Source organism: Alternaria alternata, assembly GCF_001642055.1.
Source record: "Alternaria alternata strain SRC1lrK2f unplaced genomic scaffold CC77scaffold_5, whole genome shotgun sequence".
Classification (NCBI taxonomy): Eukaryota; Fungi; Ascomycota; class Dothideomycetes; order Pleosporales; family Pleosporaceae; genus Alternaria; species Alternaria alternata.
In genome coordinates, this window is record NW_017306194.1 from 187,692 (window position 1) to 202,817 (window position 15,126).

General features: G+C 51.1%; 5 protein-coding genes across 5 annotated transcripts; 3 read left to right on the forward strand and 2 right to left on the reverse strand.

The window, feature by feature from the left end:
- Positions 1–133: 133 nt before the first annotated feature.
- On the forward strand, positions 134–3,909 carry CC77DRAFT_1038604 (Pkinase-domain-containing protein). The gene is made up of 2 exons (XM_018527122.1): positions 134–3,221; positions 3,275–3,909. The coding sequence occupies exons 1-2, from the start codon at positions 194–196 to the stop codon at positions 3,577–3,579; spliced, it is 3,333 nt and encodes a 1,110-aa protein (XP_018388411.1). The 5' UTR covers positions 134–193; the 3' UTR covers positions 3,580–3,909.
- A 100-nt stretch (positions 3,910–4,009) lies between these two features.
- Positions 4,010–6,811, forward strand: CC77DRAFT_1092390 (hypothetical protein). Its single transcript, XM_018529628.1, has 2 exons — positions 4,010–4,558; positions 4,611–6,811. Exons 1-2 carry the CDS (start codon positions 4,460–4,462, stop codon positions 6,546–6,548), a joined length of 2,037 nt encoding a protein of 678 aa, XP_018388412.1. The 5' UTR covers positions 4,010–4,459; the 3' UTR covers positions 6,549–6,811.
- A 193-nt stretch (positions 6,812–7,004) lies between these two features.
- CC77DRAFT_930469 (carboxypeptidase-like protein A4 precursor) lies at positions 7,005–8,394 on the reverse strand (the record flags this gene model as incomplete). The annotated part of the gene is made up of 2 exons (XM_018534165.1): positions 7,005–7,747; positions 7,797–8,394. 2 exons carry the CDS (start codon positions 8,392–8,394, stop codon positions 7,005–7,007), a joined length of 1,341 nt encoding a protein of 446 aa, XP_018388413.1.
- Positions 8,395–9,347: 953 nt separating this feature from the next.
- CC77DRAFT_1092391 (hypothetical protein) lies at positions 9,348–10,512 on the forward strand. Its single transcript, XM_018529629.1, has 2 exons — positions 9,348–9,821; positions 9,877–10,512. The coding sequence occupies exons 1-2, from the start codon at positions 9,609–9,611 to the stop codon at positions 10,369–10,371; spliced, it is 708 nt and encodes a 235-aa protein (XP_018388414.1). The 5' UTR covers positions 9,348–9,608; the 3' UTR covers positions 10,372–10,512.
- Positions 10,513–12,969: 2,457 nt separating this feature from the next.
- On the reverse strand, positions 12,970–15,101 carry CC77DRAFT_683286 (ferric reductase). Its single transcript, XM_018532749.1, has 3 exons — positions 14,366–15,101; positions 13,653–14,312; positions 12,970–13,567 (listed from the first exon to the last, which is right to left on the reverse strand). The coding sequence occupies exons 1-3, from the start codon at positions 15,000–15,002 to the stop codon at positions 13,092–13,094; spliced, it is 1,773 nt and encodes a 590-aa protein (XP_018388415.1). The 5' UTR covers positions 15,003–15,101; the 3' UTR covers positions 12,970–13,091.
- Positions 15,102–15,126: the final 25 nt, after the last annotated feature.

Below are 15,126 nucleotides of genomic sequence, written 5' to 3' on the forward strand. Positions count from 1 at the left end.
CCCGCTGGTCAAGACGAAAAGCACCTCGAGCCTGCTGAACTGGCGAACGGGGCCGCCGCCACCCATCGACACGGCCAAGCGCCTGAGCATCGATGCAGGGCAGCTGGACCGCATGGCAAGGTGAGTGGAACGTCGAGATAGGCGGCCGTGCAAGGACGCTGGTCAGGAAGGAGCACTCTTTGCGTTGTGGGTCATGGCTGACACACATTGCACCAGGTCGCCCATCGTGTCCGAGCATGAACACGGTCTGGGATCCTCAGGCCTCCGTCGCATCCGCCAACAGCCAGGCCCGAGACAGCTGCAGTCGACCCAACGAGCTGCTTCGCTGAACATTTCCACGCCACCAGTATCGAGACATCCTTCCGAGTCTGCGCCCACCGCCCCCGCATCACCGACCTTTGCTTTTGGTGAGGATCTCACTCGCTTTCCCTCCGAGTCTCTACACTCGTTTTCTTTTGCGACGCAATCAGAAGAGTTTATACACAACCGCCAAAATGTGCTGAAGCGGTCCATCGAGTTTATGCGCGACAGGCTGGGCTGGGCCGCGACAAATCCTGGAATAGCAAACGCCCAGGCAAAACTCAGCGGCGATCAGGAGGTGCAGAGTATGATGGAGCTGCTTACAAGAGCAAACCTCATAGGCCAAGACGGCACGGGAGCCCATGGACTGGGTGCGCTGGGTCCCGTAACAGGGCCGGCGGACATGTCTGGCGAGAACCCATTCGAGAAGGGTTTCACAGTTGATCGATCAGCGAGCCCCGAGAGCATGCTTGAGGCTGCGAGACCACCAGTACACAGAGTGACTACGACCGATGTCATCGACACCAGCAGTACACCAGAAGCTCGCCAAGAAGGAGTCTCACCGGGTACCGAAATCGCCCCCAACGCGTTGAGCACACGAGCAGCGGCAGCTTCTCCGCCTCCACCACCTTCGCAACCTGCACGCCCCCAAAGAGCTGCGCTCAAACGAACTCTGACCGATGTTGCGCCTCTTACGATCCAGAGCCAACTCCACGATGCACTAGCGCAGCCATACCGGGTGGGAGACCAAGAGAAGATCAGCGACCTCGTATCCCCTACCATTATCCCAACTCTGCCGCCGAGTTTTAGCAATGCACCAGGGCCTCATTCCGCGGGATCAGCACCACATGGACATGGAAGCCGACACGCTCCAGCAGCACAAGCCATCTTCACCACCGAAACAGATACGCCATGGACCATTACATCTGCAAACGACTTGGCATGCCTTGTATTCGGTGTGACGAGGGCTGAGGTCCGCAAGCTGGGGATACTGGAAGTCGTGCGAGAAGACCGTAGAAAGTGGCTCGAAAGCAAGCTCAGAGATCCCGAGGTTGGCTCTAAGAATGCACTGTCCGGAGCATCTCCTGCAACTAACAACCTGAAAGTCGGCAGCGGTGTTACTGCACGGTTACTGAGCAAGGCTCCATCGCGCGTGATAGCCGCGAGGAAAGCACAGACAGACGATGGCAGTGGATCCTCGTACTACAATGCGAAGAAGACAGGCAAGCTGAATCATGAACATAAGGGCTCAAGAGGTGTTTTACTTTGTGGAGATGTCATTCCGATCCAGAAGCGTAATGGCTCAACTGGTTCTGCCAGCTTGTGGGTCAAAGAGAAGCGGGGTAGTCTCATCTGGGTGCTTGAAGAGATTGCGGAAGATGTCGTATATATCACGGTCGACGACGTAGGCTGCGTATCCAAGGGCTGGGGCGCAACAGAAGCTGTCTTTGGGAGCGATCGGTTACGGAGGGGAATGGATCTCAAGCGACTCATACCAGGCATACCACGACTCCGAGGAACAAACACTGGGGCGCTAGACTACGAGTCGATCGACGAGTTTCGCAGCTACACCGCGCGGACTTCAAACAGCATCAATATACCAGTAACCGTGGAGGCGATGCCAGGCGAACCCACTTTCCGCATCTCTAGTTTCCCACACATCGCGGGCATCATCGTTTTATCTTCCGACGATCTCAAAATCACAAGCTCCAATTCCGTCTTTTCATCAGCTCTGTTCGGACAACCACGACCCGAAGGTATTCACGTGAGCAAGCTCATACCCGCATTCGACAAGATACTGCATGTCATGACCGATGAAGATAAGATCGAGCTGGTCGACGGAATAGTCATCCCCGAACACAGCTTCCGCCGTGCCCGTGCCCTGCTTGCAATGCGGGAGGGTAGTGCAGATGCGGCAGCCATCTTCCTGCGACCAAGCGGATTGCCAGCTCTACATCGTGACGGTTCGGAAATCATGGTCGATGTGCAGATGCGAGTAGTGAAGAGCGAAAAGTCTCCTCGATTCGATGAAAATGTCATTGAAGAGGAAGATGGATCGTCCAAACCTACCAAGGGTCCAGAGCTGGTCTACGCTCTGTGGATAACATACTCCAGGCAGCTGCATGCTGCAAACCATGGTATTGGTCCTGTGACTCCTCTTATGTCACGACCACCTTCACCGCGCCAACCTGAACCAGGGCAGTCAAACTTCTCGGTACCGCAAGAACCTGAATCGCACCAGTCGCAAGGAACGCCACCTGCAGTATCACTCCTCACTCAGCAAATACAGGAAGCCATGCGACCTAACACTCCGCAACAAACCCAAACAAAAGCTATGGCACCGCCACCGGTCCCTGTGCAGGAAGAGCCACCCAAGAAGAAGACTATCAACGACTTTGTAGTGTTAGAAGACATGGGCCAAGGCGCGTATGGGCAAGTCAAGCTCTGTCGGTACAAAAAGGTCAGTAGCAAGAAAGTCGTGATCAAGTATGTCACGAAGCGGCGGATTTTAGTCGACACATGGACTCGAGACCGAAGACTAGGCACTGTGCCGCTCGAGATTCATGTGCTAGACTACCTCCGTCGTGACGGCTTCAAGCATCCCAATATCGTAGAGATGGCCGATTTCTTCGAAGACGACATCAACTATTACATTGAGATGGTACCACACGGTCTGCCAGGTATGGATCTATTCGACTATATTGAGCTGCGGGTCAACATGGAAGAGAAGGAGTGCCGTAAGATCTTTGTCCAAGTGGCAGAAGCGGTGCACCATCTGCATACTAAAGCGAAGGTCGTACACCGGGACATCAAAGACGAGAACGTCGTCCTCGATGGTGAAGGCAACATCAAGCTCATTGACTTCGGAAGCGCAGCATATATCAAGAGTGGGCCGTTTGACGTCTTTGTCGGCACTATTGGTACGTTTCTCTTCCGCTTCTCCGTTTGCGATAATTGTACTAACAACCTCCAGACTACGCCGCCCCCGAAGTCCTAGCTGGAAAAGCTTATCGCGGTAAAGAACAAGACGTCTGGGCGCTCGGCATACTCCTCTACACAATCATCTACAAAGAAAACCCGTTCTACTCTATCGACGAAATCATGGATCACGATCTACGCGTACCATGGGTCATGTCGGAAGAGAGCATCGATCTTGTGCGGCTGATGCTAGATCGAGACGTGGAAAAGAGGATTACGATCAGTATGGTACTTGAACATCCTTGGTGTAAGGGTGCTGGTGCGGGTGCTGGTAGTGGGGTTGCTGGGGAAACTGCCTAAGGCTGGAGGCGATGAGGGACGAACATCTAGAACGACTTTACGATCACTTGCATACGAATGGAATGGGACGGGGTGGTGCTGGTCGGAATAGGGATTGGCGTGCTTTTTTTTAAAGCGCTTCTCCTTTTTTTTCCGATTTACACACATTGTTCGCAAAACTGCGTTATATGCATTACGGCATTGTTTGGTAGGGCGAGATGGAAAAAATGAATACCCAATATTTTTGTTTCTTACTGATACCCTGTATACCATTGTTCATGGGCGCAAGCTCGAACCTAAGCAATTTATGCTATAGCGATGAGCATAACAGGCGTGCTAGCGCATACTTCGGGGAGGTTGGTCAGTCCCTCGGAATGACGTACGGTATTAGTAATTGTCAACACGAACGAGTCTTACTCGTGCTTGCGTCTTGCTGGTTAAACAGCAGTCCCAAAGTTCTTCGCATTAATTACGAGCGACTCACACCGCCTGTCAGTATACTTTCCAACGTGCACCGCCATTCAGTGCCAGCGCCACACACTGAATTTGACGTGGTAATATCACGCTCTGGCCCCCAATCTCGCCAAACGCGATAGTCCATGCACCTCAGCCTCAGGTGTGGCTGAGGTCTCTAGCATGACCTCCATGCAGCGCAGAAGACGGCCGTCAAACCAATGGCGAAGCAGCGCCACCGTTGTGCCGCATGTTAGGCGTCCAGGATAGCCACAAACACCCTGTATCTCAGAATAGATTGAACGGGTGTCTTCGCGCGTCGTCGTGAGACGTGCCTCGTTATTTGTACTCGCGGTCCTTTGTCTATGTACTGTCAAAAATATCGCATTACAAACAGAGCGTCTGAACACCGATTTATACATTTAGACAATACCGTTGACGCCTCGTCATGATGTTCTCTCCGACACCAAAAAGTAAAGCTGCCAGTATATGGTCTGTTGACTCGGGCTACGGCTCTGCCACTTTGGAAGATGCCGAAGGAGTCCCTGTACTACCTCATTCATAGTCCCATGTAACACGCGGCCGCTAATTTTGTTCAGGTCAACCAAACAGGAAGCTCTTCAATCCATAAAACGGTCTCTCTGATCGAGAAAGAACCTGTAAATCTAGATTTGCGCGACTCTTTCAGCCTTGCAGAAGACAGGACTCGCGCAAGAGCAATTACCGATTCGACTGAGCCCCAGGACACCAGACTCGATGTGTTTACATCCAAGGTTTGCTCGAGCAATGCATCGTTGTTCGCGACACCAAACAGCGACCATGATTGCCTCCGATGTCAGCTCTGGAACATAACAAATCCTGGGGAGGACCTTAGATGCGAAGACTGCGTCAGTGAAGCTTCTGCATCATCTGCGACTATTGTTCGGGTTCCTGGACAGTCGGAAACTATTCCTGTAGCAATTCGACTAGACACAGTCGAGGAACCTCCTTCGCAATCTCTCCCACGGTCTAAGGGCACCGCGCGATGCTCCGCGTGTGAGATATCTGCACTTATCCACCCGGGCCAATCTACCAATTGTACTTCATGCACACCGGATACAGAAGTATCATTCCAACCTCGAGTGAGCAAGCCATCGGAAGTCAGGCGTTCGTGCGCCCGACGACCACCTACCAAACTCGAGTCGCATGCTACGCGATGTCTGCATCGGTGGCTGAAGGAGAACCGAAACAACCCGTACCCGGACAACGATACCAAGCGTTTGTTAGCCACAAAATGCGGAATCACTGAGAAACAGGTCAACACTTGGTTTACTAACGCGAGGGCGCGAAGAAGGGTAATCGATACGAGTTTGTCAAATCCGGCCTCGGAAGACGAGGATTCGCGGGAAACCAGACTTTCGAGCGTAACATCGACGACGATGTCAAATGAAGCATTGTTTGATCATCACGGTCCTATTGTAGCCTATTGTCCAGCCGAAGGTTCCAACCAGACCGGTATAGTCACGTCTAGACGAGGCAAGAAAAAGGACTATGGCCAGTCTAGCAGCATTCGGCTTGCAGCGCACCAGGGATCAGTTGCCCAATCTGCATCACTGTTGGCATCCAAAAACAATGATGATGGCGAAAAGCAGACCTGGCAATGCACTTTTTGTTACCAGCATATCGCACGTAAGTCCTGGCGGCGCCATGAGGAAACACAACATCGTCCCAAACGGAAGTGGACATGCTTGCTTTCTGGGCCAAGGATTACACTTCCCTCGCGGTCTGATAATGTCACACTCTGTGTCTTCTGTATGATATCAAGCCCTAGCGATCTGCACTTTGCACAATGCCACCGCATAGCCGAATGTATAACCAAGGGCGAAGACGAAAGAACATTCTTGCGACCGGATCACCTACGTCAGCACGTCAGGAACTTCCACAAGGCGAAACTGGATGAGACCATCCGCGATCTTTGGAGACGAGAAGGACCAGGCAACACCGCTGTGGAGAATTGGGTTTGCGGTTTCTGCGAAAAGGTGCTGAAGACGTGGGAAGATCGAGAGACACATATTGCAGGCCATTTCAAGGACGGTCTGACAATGACGAACTGGAAGGGATACACACGAGAGGATTCTGGAGTTGAAGCAAGAAAGAAGAGACCGACCTCGAGTGAAGGGAGACCTAACATGCTCTCAAAGATAGCTCGGACACTTACTGGTCGACCAGTGCACCAACAGCATCACTGTGAGTCACATGGCCAGAACACCGACAATCTCGCTGCCACGCCGATATCCATGGACACGACCGGTCGAAATTTGTGTTTGTTACCAGAGCTGATCTTTGACAACTTCATGCTGGGAGTAGGTCATGATTACTTCGACTCCAACATTTCGGACTTTACTAGCGCGTACGGGCAAGACGTTGTTTCTGCTAGACGTCGCGACTCAGCATTTCCCGGTGAGGGTGACCCCGGATTTAGCTTTGATAATCTGGCGGAGGATACCACTAGCGAAGACTTCTCGAATTTGGACACGTTTGGGCTCTGGTATCAGTAACTAGAGATATATGTGACATTAACAGCCATCCAAATTACAATGCCAAGGACAAAAACAGCTTCAAGAGTCTCAGATGTGAAGGACGACGGATTCGCCATAGGGGTACGTACCATAAGAGGAAATACCAGGTTCTCGTAGAAGATACTGATATGTGAACCTGAAAGCGTAGCAGTGCTCGGTGCCAAAAAGACCCGCGATTCTACACCAAAATTAAGAGAAAAGGTCATCGTTTCAATTCAAACACTTCTTTTCGTTGATGTAGTAGCGTGACGCGTGTTTTTAGTCAAACTAAAATACAACATTTTCAGTACGGCTTTGCATTGTACTTCGTATGACCAAAACTGCTGTGTGGGATCGCGATCGCAAAGACATTACGACGTCCTGCTCAGGCTGGTTCTTGCCCTCCTGTCAACATCATAGTGGTGTATCCCCAAAGATGTTTTCTGATCATTACGGCTAGTCCTCCCATACATCGTTCAATAGCCACTTCTGACCTTCCCATTGCTCCTTCACAACTGGCCAGATCTGATCAGGTGGTAGCACGAACCCACCACCAGCCTGATCTTGAGGGCTTAGCTCCATCGTCCACGAGTGGTTCGCGCCGTGGACAGCATAGTGGTGATCTCTCGAGTTACCCGTCGAGAAGTAAAGGATCTGGCAACCAGGACCGAACTCATAAGTACTGTTCTTTGTGCTAGCAGCCATGATCGCATTTGCTGTGCCGCCAGCAACCTCGAGCATGCGAGGAAGGGTTTCTGGTAACGGATCGCACGAGAAGCCATAGGGAGTCAGAATGAGCTGACCGTACGAGTGGAAGTCGATGAAAGAACGAATTCCGGCACCTGTTCCCGACAGCTTAGCTGAAAGACCATCCATTGCTTCGTTCTCGGGTGTGTCGCCCGGTGATTCTCCGCGGTACGTCTGGCCACAAGGATCAGGTGTAGATCCACCTTCTGGCGGCTCCGCATCCCACTCATACTTCCAGTTGCGGTTGCCGTCAGTCCCAAGGCAGGTGGTATTGAGATTCGGACGTGGCTGACGGTTCTTTCGCCAGAGTCGGTCATTCGTTTGTGTGTAGAGAAAGCCATCGGGATTGTGGAAAGGCACGACGTAGAAATCGTAATAGTCTAAGAAGGTGGTCACATTGGCATCGCCTTTCTTGTAGCCGTCAATTAGTTGATATGCCAAGTACTCAATTACTGTAATAGTTAGCTGTTATTCCGTGGTAATTGCCATGTACATTCTTACCCATAGTTGATATCCATTCCCTTGCATGTACTGTAGCATGCCAGAGAATGACTGGCTTCTCTGCTTTGTGCTTTCTATGAATGTCCTTTTCGTCTCCATAGAAATTGAAAGCATATATTGTTCGGTTCTCGTAGCTCTTTCCGATCGGGAACTTCTTCGAGTTTTTGGGAAATGCCTCAACAAGGTCATCCCAGTATTGAAGATGGTCGGCATATGGATGATAGGTGTCGAACCAGGAGAGATCTGGCAGTTCGCCACGCCTGTGCAAGTCCCGCTTGTACACTGCTTTCTTTTCCGTAGCGCGTATATAATTGCCTAGATCGGAGTTGACGAGACGCGCTTTCAGGCCCAGGGCGTTGAAGGAGTCTACCTCTCCAGGCGGGACGGCGATGGAGAGGGTATCGCGAATGGGATGAGTGTGATACTTGGAAAACCGCATGCCAATATCACGAGCCTCTTCGACCGAAGATGGAGTAACCGAATAAACGTGGTAACCATCATACGTGACTTCGGCGCTACGAGTTGCAGAGCTGTCCCGAGACTGGAAGGGAGATGCTGCTGCCAACTGAGCGCCTAACAATAGTCTGGTCCACTTCATGATGAATAACGATTGACTATTCGGTGTCTGGTGTACCGGATGCTCTATATGATCTCTCTAGAGACATTATATACCCGCGGACTCATACCCAAACCACGCCATAACCTTATCATGCATCCGAAGCCAAGTGAATGATGATGCAACGATTTGACTTCATCTCGCTGCCTCCCATGGAGATATTGCGACGGTTTTGCCGCTTGGTACATAACAAGTATGTGGAGTGTCGTTCAACGGCCGGCCAAGAAGATGCCCAGACTTTGAGGTACCTTTGGACATCACCAGCTTCCTGATCAGGTCTCGCCGCCAAGAAGCACGACATGATAGATATGCATGTTCCCCTCAACCCTGGGTATAGTGATAGAATTGCGGATGATGCATGAGATTATTAGCGGCACTGCTATCATCGTATACGCTGAGTCGTAGTCAGGGTCCAGGGACCTGTGCCCTTCGGCTTTCCACCACCTATGGGCTGCACTTGGAACGATGGGGAGGCACGACGAGTCGCCTTGAGCAAACCTCGAGGGGTGTGACGCGCTATCCTCTCGCCTAGCTTTTCTTCCTCGTTGAAACGTTTGTCGCATTGAGGCTAGCAAGACGCAGAAAAATAATGACAAAAAAAAAGACTTGGCGCCAGTAACGTCCTCACGCAGCCAATACAGGAGCCAACGAGGCCAAAAAGGAAAGCAGCGCCCATGCTCATGGAAGGACAAAAAAGAACTGTTGTGACCTAACCAGGGGTCGCTGTGTGATTGTTAGTGTCTGTGTTCGAACGAGCTGCGATTTGGATATTTACTTACAACCTGGAATCTCTTGATATCGAACGAATCGTAGTCAAGCGCCTTGCCATTGGGCCATTAGGCCAGTTGTACTTTTCTTGACAGACGGTTCATCAGTAGCATTTATATTCTACTTCATTATTAAGCGGAAGAGTGAGCGGCACGCTAGCACTGCGGGGTTGTTCCTGCGGTCCATCTGGACGTCACCAGCCCCACCATACCTCCTCCTCAATTCGACCCACCTATCCTAGGCATCAGTGTTCGCTGCCTCAGTGATGGCCGCCACTGAGCGAAGGGACCGCCCGTTAATGCAAAACATCAGCGCTGTGACCTGAGGCCCGCCCATTGAGTAGGAGCTTCACAAGCCTCATGTGCGGCCTTTTACCATAGAAAACAGACATTTCTACACCTTCACCAACACCACCAATAAATCCAACGATGCCGACAAGCAGTAATGAAATCTACACCGCACACTTCGATAGCAACCAATTCGTAGTTGGCGGTGGTGTCGCAATATTCCATCTTGCCACGAATCGAGTCGTGATATGCAGCTGCGTGTATCGCGGACAAAAGTTCTACTTCCTCCCTAAGGGACGGCGCGACGCTGGCGAAGAGAGCGGCACAGGTGCCGAAAGAGAAGGGTACGAAGAGGTACGTCATATCCGCTTTCTCGTCTGGAGACCAAACATACTAACGCTGTGAACAGTCTGGCTATCGCAACCGCCTTCTCCCTCTACCTACTGCTCACCGCCAACCGCAAGCCCACCCGCGTATCCATGCTTCTCCACAGACTGCCGAGCCAGTATACATGCAGCTCCTTCCTCTCGGTTCTCGGCAGTATATAATCTACTGGTACATTGCTGAGACACTTCCTCCAATTCTCGAAACCCTGCTTGAGACGGAAGCAGGCGCGGCGTACAAACCACCACCGCCATATCCTCAGAACCTTTCTTTACGAGAGAGAATCAAGGAAGAACCTGAAGGGTACGAGCCAAGACACCACGAGAATACAGGAGTAGATGAGCTGGAAGTAACGTATAAAAGTGAGTTGGTGAGTGTGGAGAAAGCGGTGGAAATGTTAGGACGGGAAGGCAGTATGGGAAAAATCATGGCGGATGTGGTTAAGAAAGGGTGGGAGGGAATTCAACGGAGGCTCGAAATGGAAGACGCTGCTACGCACGAGAGTCCTGAAGCAGTTTGATGGCACATGGCTAGGGAGATGCCAGGCACTAAGCGTAGATCGCCTTTAAGAGACTTAGCTATATTCACTACTCTCTTATATTAATAGAACCATAAGTATAGTCACGTAGGTTCTTCACGCTTGAGAAGAGTACAACAAGAGGGACGTCCACTCATTCAAAGCCTGCTGACTTGGTGGCCCATGTCAGGTAAGATGTTCAACATCATGAACCAAGCAAACAGGAATGACCCTTGACTGTGAGGTCACTCATCAGTTGCACTAGTACCACGTGTCTTCGCTACCAACCTATATATTCTCCTACCCGGCCTAATATTGTTCGTCTAAGCACAGTAATATAACTAACCCCACATACTTCTGCACTCTTATCAGGAATAAATGAAGCAGCCCCACCAAGGACACGCGACAGGCTGTTTACGAAAACGTGGTAGCAAGGCAGCAACTGCGCGTGCCTGAGGCAGGTATCCAAACCTGCTTGTACCGGCTATTATATATTGCATTCCCCAACTGTGCACTCGTAAAGAAGAACTGACTTGCCGCAGTGCATGCATGATGAAGAAAACGGCTTTTTTTAATTTGTCGTACATCGCACATGGGTGGAGGCTTTCCACACGCGATGTCGGAAGGCAGTAGTGAATGTTCGTGTGATGCAAGTGTGCAAAGCTATAGGCATTCGCTAAGCCGGTCTTGCGGGTAATTGGGTTCAAGCGAAAGAACAGCTACCTTCGAGCTCGATTCTTCATTTTCATAATTCATGCGTCAATATTAGCCCGATGTCGTAAGAATGTTACCCGGGTATTGGTATGACATGGGCGTTTGGTAAAGACATGATTGATTATCCAAGGCGTGGCAGCCGGGTTGCTGTCGAATAACACTCTTATTCACTAATGTGTGAGCGCGGGATGTGCACGGATGGGGTACGTGGATATCGCAGATGATCGTATTCAAGAACGGTTCTAGATTTTTGACCTGGAGAGTCGATTGAGATCTAGACACGGGTGTTCATGGACCGCGTTATGCTTTGGTCTTGTGATAGCGGGTCCGTTATAATACGACCTGCGTGACGGATGAGTTTGGCTATCCGATCGAGTTACACCACCTCTTGAATATACGAGTCGATGCAACGTCCACCTTCAGGTAGGAGGTTAAGCTGTTCAGATGTAGAATCTCTCAAGAAACGTTGCACAATGTCTGTCCGGCGAATACGAGATGACGGCGTTGTACGTGCGTGGTTGCGGTAAGATGCGATGAAGCAAAACACTACTCCGAATCTATAATCAGGATTCGCGGTATATGCTTGTCTGGAGACGTAGTCGGTTCTCGCGGAAGAAGTCGAACTGAGGGTTAGGCTTGGGTTCATCAGGCGGAGGCTGGTGCAGCTACGCCGGCTCGAACTTGAGAGCTTTTGCCCTCGCGACCTGCACAATGAGTTGACTATCGCTTTGAAGAATCAAAGGCAATATCTCCCCGGTGAAGCGTTTGAATAGGATCGGGTTGGTGGAGTTGCCTTTGCCAATAGGTTTACCGGTTGGGAACCATACATACCGCATTATCACGTTGTGAACATACAAGCAATGTGCTACCAGAGCCCTATATAGACTTCAAGGACAATCGTCATACCCTTACGTTCAGCCGTAAGCCTTGCGTTCAAGTCATGCACCAAGTTCAGCCGCCACCTAGTGTTCACGCGCCTTCGGATCTCCTCATATCGTCCGAACCTCAAATAGCAGCGAGTATTGGATGTCTGTCATACATCATAGGAGTACGCTATGACTCACGAATGTTGGCAAACTACAACCAGTTGTTGAGCAACAATGGGGCGCTTTGAAACAACCGCACCATTGTGCGTCTCAACGTGGTAGCACCTAGAAGCGCGCACTAGCAATGTAGAAAAGACGGTACATAACCGCCAGATGCCTAAAATCGATTGTCGCATCGAATGGCAACGTCGAATAGGAATGTGTAGTGATGGCGTTATCAGAGACTTTGAAACAAGTGTCTGTAATGTCTAAATTCGCCGGTTCGGCGGCCGCGCGTCCTAAACTCTTACAGTAGTGTCAGTCAGCTCTGGGGTTATCAGGTTTCCACGGGCAGATATCGCCCAATCTGTTGAGGGCATCATTATTCTTGCCGTCTGGTTGCCGTTCATATACGTGTGCTTTCTGGAGCAGCTTCCTCAATCGCGGCAGCGTGCATAAGACGACATCGCGCTAGCCATACCGCTAGTTTGGTTCGAAGAAGTAGCATACCGGTCGCAGCTTAATAGGACGCATGCTAGGAATATTGATGGAGGATTAAGTACTATTTGAATCAATCGTGAATTCTGTAGTAGCAGACGCCGATATGTACACACTCGAACGAAGTAGGACTCTTGAACGCCAGAGAAGCATCGCCATGCTCGTGAAAGGACCGTTGTGGTAACGTAATAACATTGATAGTTAGCCATAAGCCATTCTTGGCTAGGCACGCTCGACCACATGAATGTTTTGTCTTCGTGCCTGTTCCACAGGATAAGATACAAGGAGTGTAAAAAGAGACCAGATCAAGAGATGACGCGGTAGAGAAACGAAATGTAATGTGTACAGCGAAGTAGATGCAAGCATGTCCTCATTAGATCCAACGGTGGTCCCTTCCAAACATGATAGATTGCAAGGCTAGAGATCAATGGACGAGAGGGTATACCGATATGACGAGACCAAAGATGAAACAGAGCAGGGATACGTTTACCACGAGAAAGACTCCTCGCGGAAGTCGACGTTCCACTGAGACTCGCGGTTGCGGACAGAGCGGCGAAGCTCATCCGCCAACCCACCGGTACCGCAAGTGCTGACACAAGCAGCACCAATACCTTCTTGCATCTCCTGGTCGACCAGGGCTTGGACATTGGGGCGACCAGGGAACATTTGAACGCTGGAGGATGGCGAGTGAATCTCCTTGGTGCTGCGAGGACGAGTAACGAACAGCAGGATTTTGAGAATCTCACGACGGCGTGGCATGGACAAGATCTGTGTCATCCATGTACGGATCCATTCAAGATGTTCAGGCGATTGGATGATCCAAACAAGGGTGAGACGACGAGTGGCGACAGTTCCGTTTGCGTAGCCAGCAACAATATCACGGACGTGAGGAACCTGGTGAGTGATACCGATACCAGCAGCCCATAGCATGACAGTACCATAAGAGCTGAGATCCTCACCGCCTGTAGTGTGACGTTAGCATGGGTTTAAATTGAATTAATATCCGCGATATTGCAGAATCTGGGGAAAACAAGCTTCGGTACTTACCGTATGGGCCCTCGACATATGCCGAAGTGGAAAATCTGCCGGCAGCGGATAGGTCTGCCTTCTTGAATAGCTTGTCGGTGAAACCGGTTCGTCGTCGGATGATGAAAGACATGCTGGTCTTGTGATGCTCAAGGATGTCTTGGCGGTTCATGGGAAGACCCTTCTCATCGGCGACGGAGGAAGCAATGGTAAGGTCTTCCTCCTCCTCGCTCCAAGCGACAGAGAACGGGTGGTTGGTCCATAGTCCAACGGAAGGAATGTACAGATATGCGTGCTGGCCAGGGCGGAACCTCCACGGGCGAGCCATGCGGACTGTCACGCGGAGGGCGTCTCCGGGAAGAACTTCAACATCGCAACCGGTACCGCCATTTCCGACGTTGCGCATGACGAGGCGGACAAAACGCCATGTGCGCTCCATGACCCAGAGAGCAAGTACGCCGTAGAGCATGAATTGTTGTGGTCGCTCCTTTAGGTGCACCCATACAGCTCCAAGTGCGATGGCAGCACCAACGATATGACCGTGCAAGAAAACCTCATAGAAGGAGTGACGCACTGGCGATGGAGACTGAATCAGTAGGAATACGAATGCGACGGTTCCAATGAAACCCGTCATGATGAACTCGCTTCCAGTGATGGATGCTTGCACAGCACCCCAGCCCTCTGTGAGTTTGTTAGCACTTCGTTCCTGTGACACCGAACACGACCAAACTTACTTGTGTGAACCTTGTTGGCGATCCAGCATACAGTGTGGGCGATGGCCTCGAGGATAACAATTCGTCCAAACCAGCGGTGGATGAGGTTCATGGTGTCGAAGGAGATACCGGTGAGCTTGATGATAGGGTTGTTGCGACCAGCAAGTAGGAACAATGGAATCATGTTGATGACAGCCATGATACCCGAGCGGCTGAGAAGTTCGCCGGCACCCGAGGAGAAGGTGCTGTAGTCGATCTTCCAGACACAGAAGCCAATGTTGACCGCAAAGTAGCCAACGAGGAAGAAACTCTGCAGACGGCTAGGCAGGGTTCCAACACCAATGGCGGAGGAGAGCTTGAACTCGCGGTGGTGACGGGTGCGGAACAGGGGCGCATCGAGGCAGTGCTTCTTGAAAGCTGCGTAGGTCCGGTTGGGAATAGCAAAGTATCTTTGCGTCTCGTTGTTCAGGCATGTTACGGTGCGAATGTAACGGACGAAGTAGAGGATGACCTGGTACACGAAGAAGACGACAACAATGATCCACCAGATGTATCCGAGGTAGTGCTGAACGTCGACATTCTCCAGGCCAGCAGTTGGGTCTTCCTCACCATGACCTGCACGCTTCGAGAGGCCACTTATGACTTGGGAGAGAGACATTGTCGTGGTGGAGAGGAAGGTGGCGAGGGAGAGTCCGAGGGGAGAGGGTATACCAGGTGGGGATGGGGATATGTAGAGAGTGGACTCTGTCTTGGCCAGCAAACGACAGACGGGGGTAGGTGGG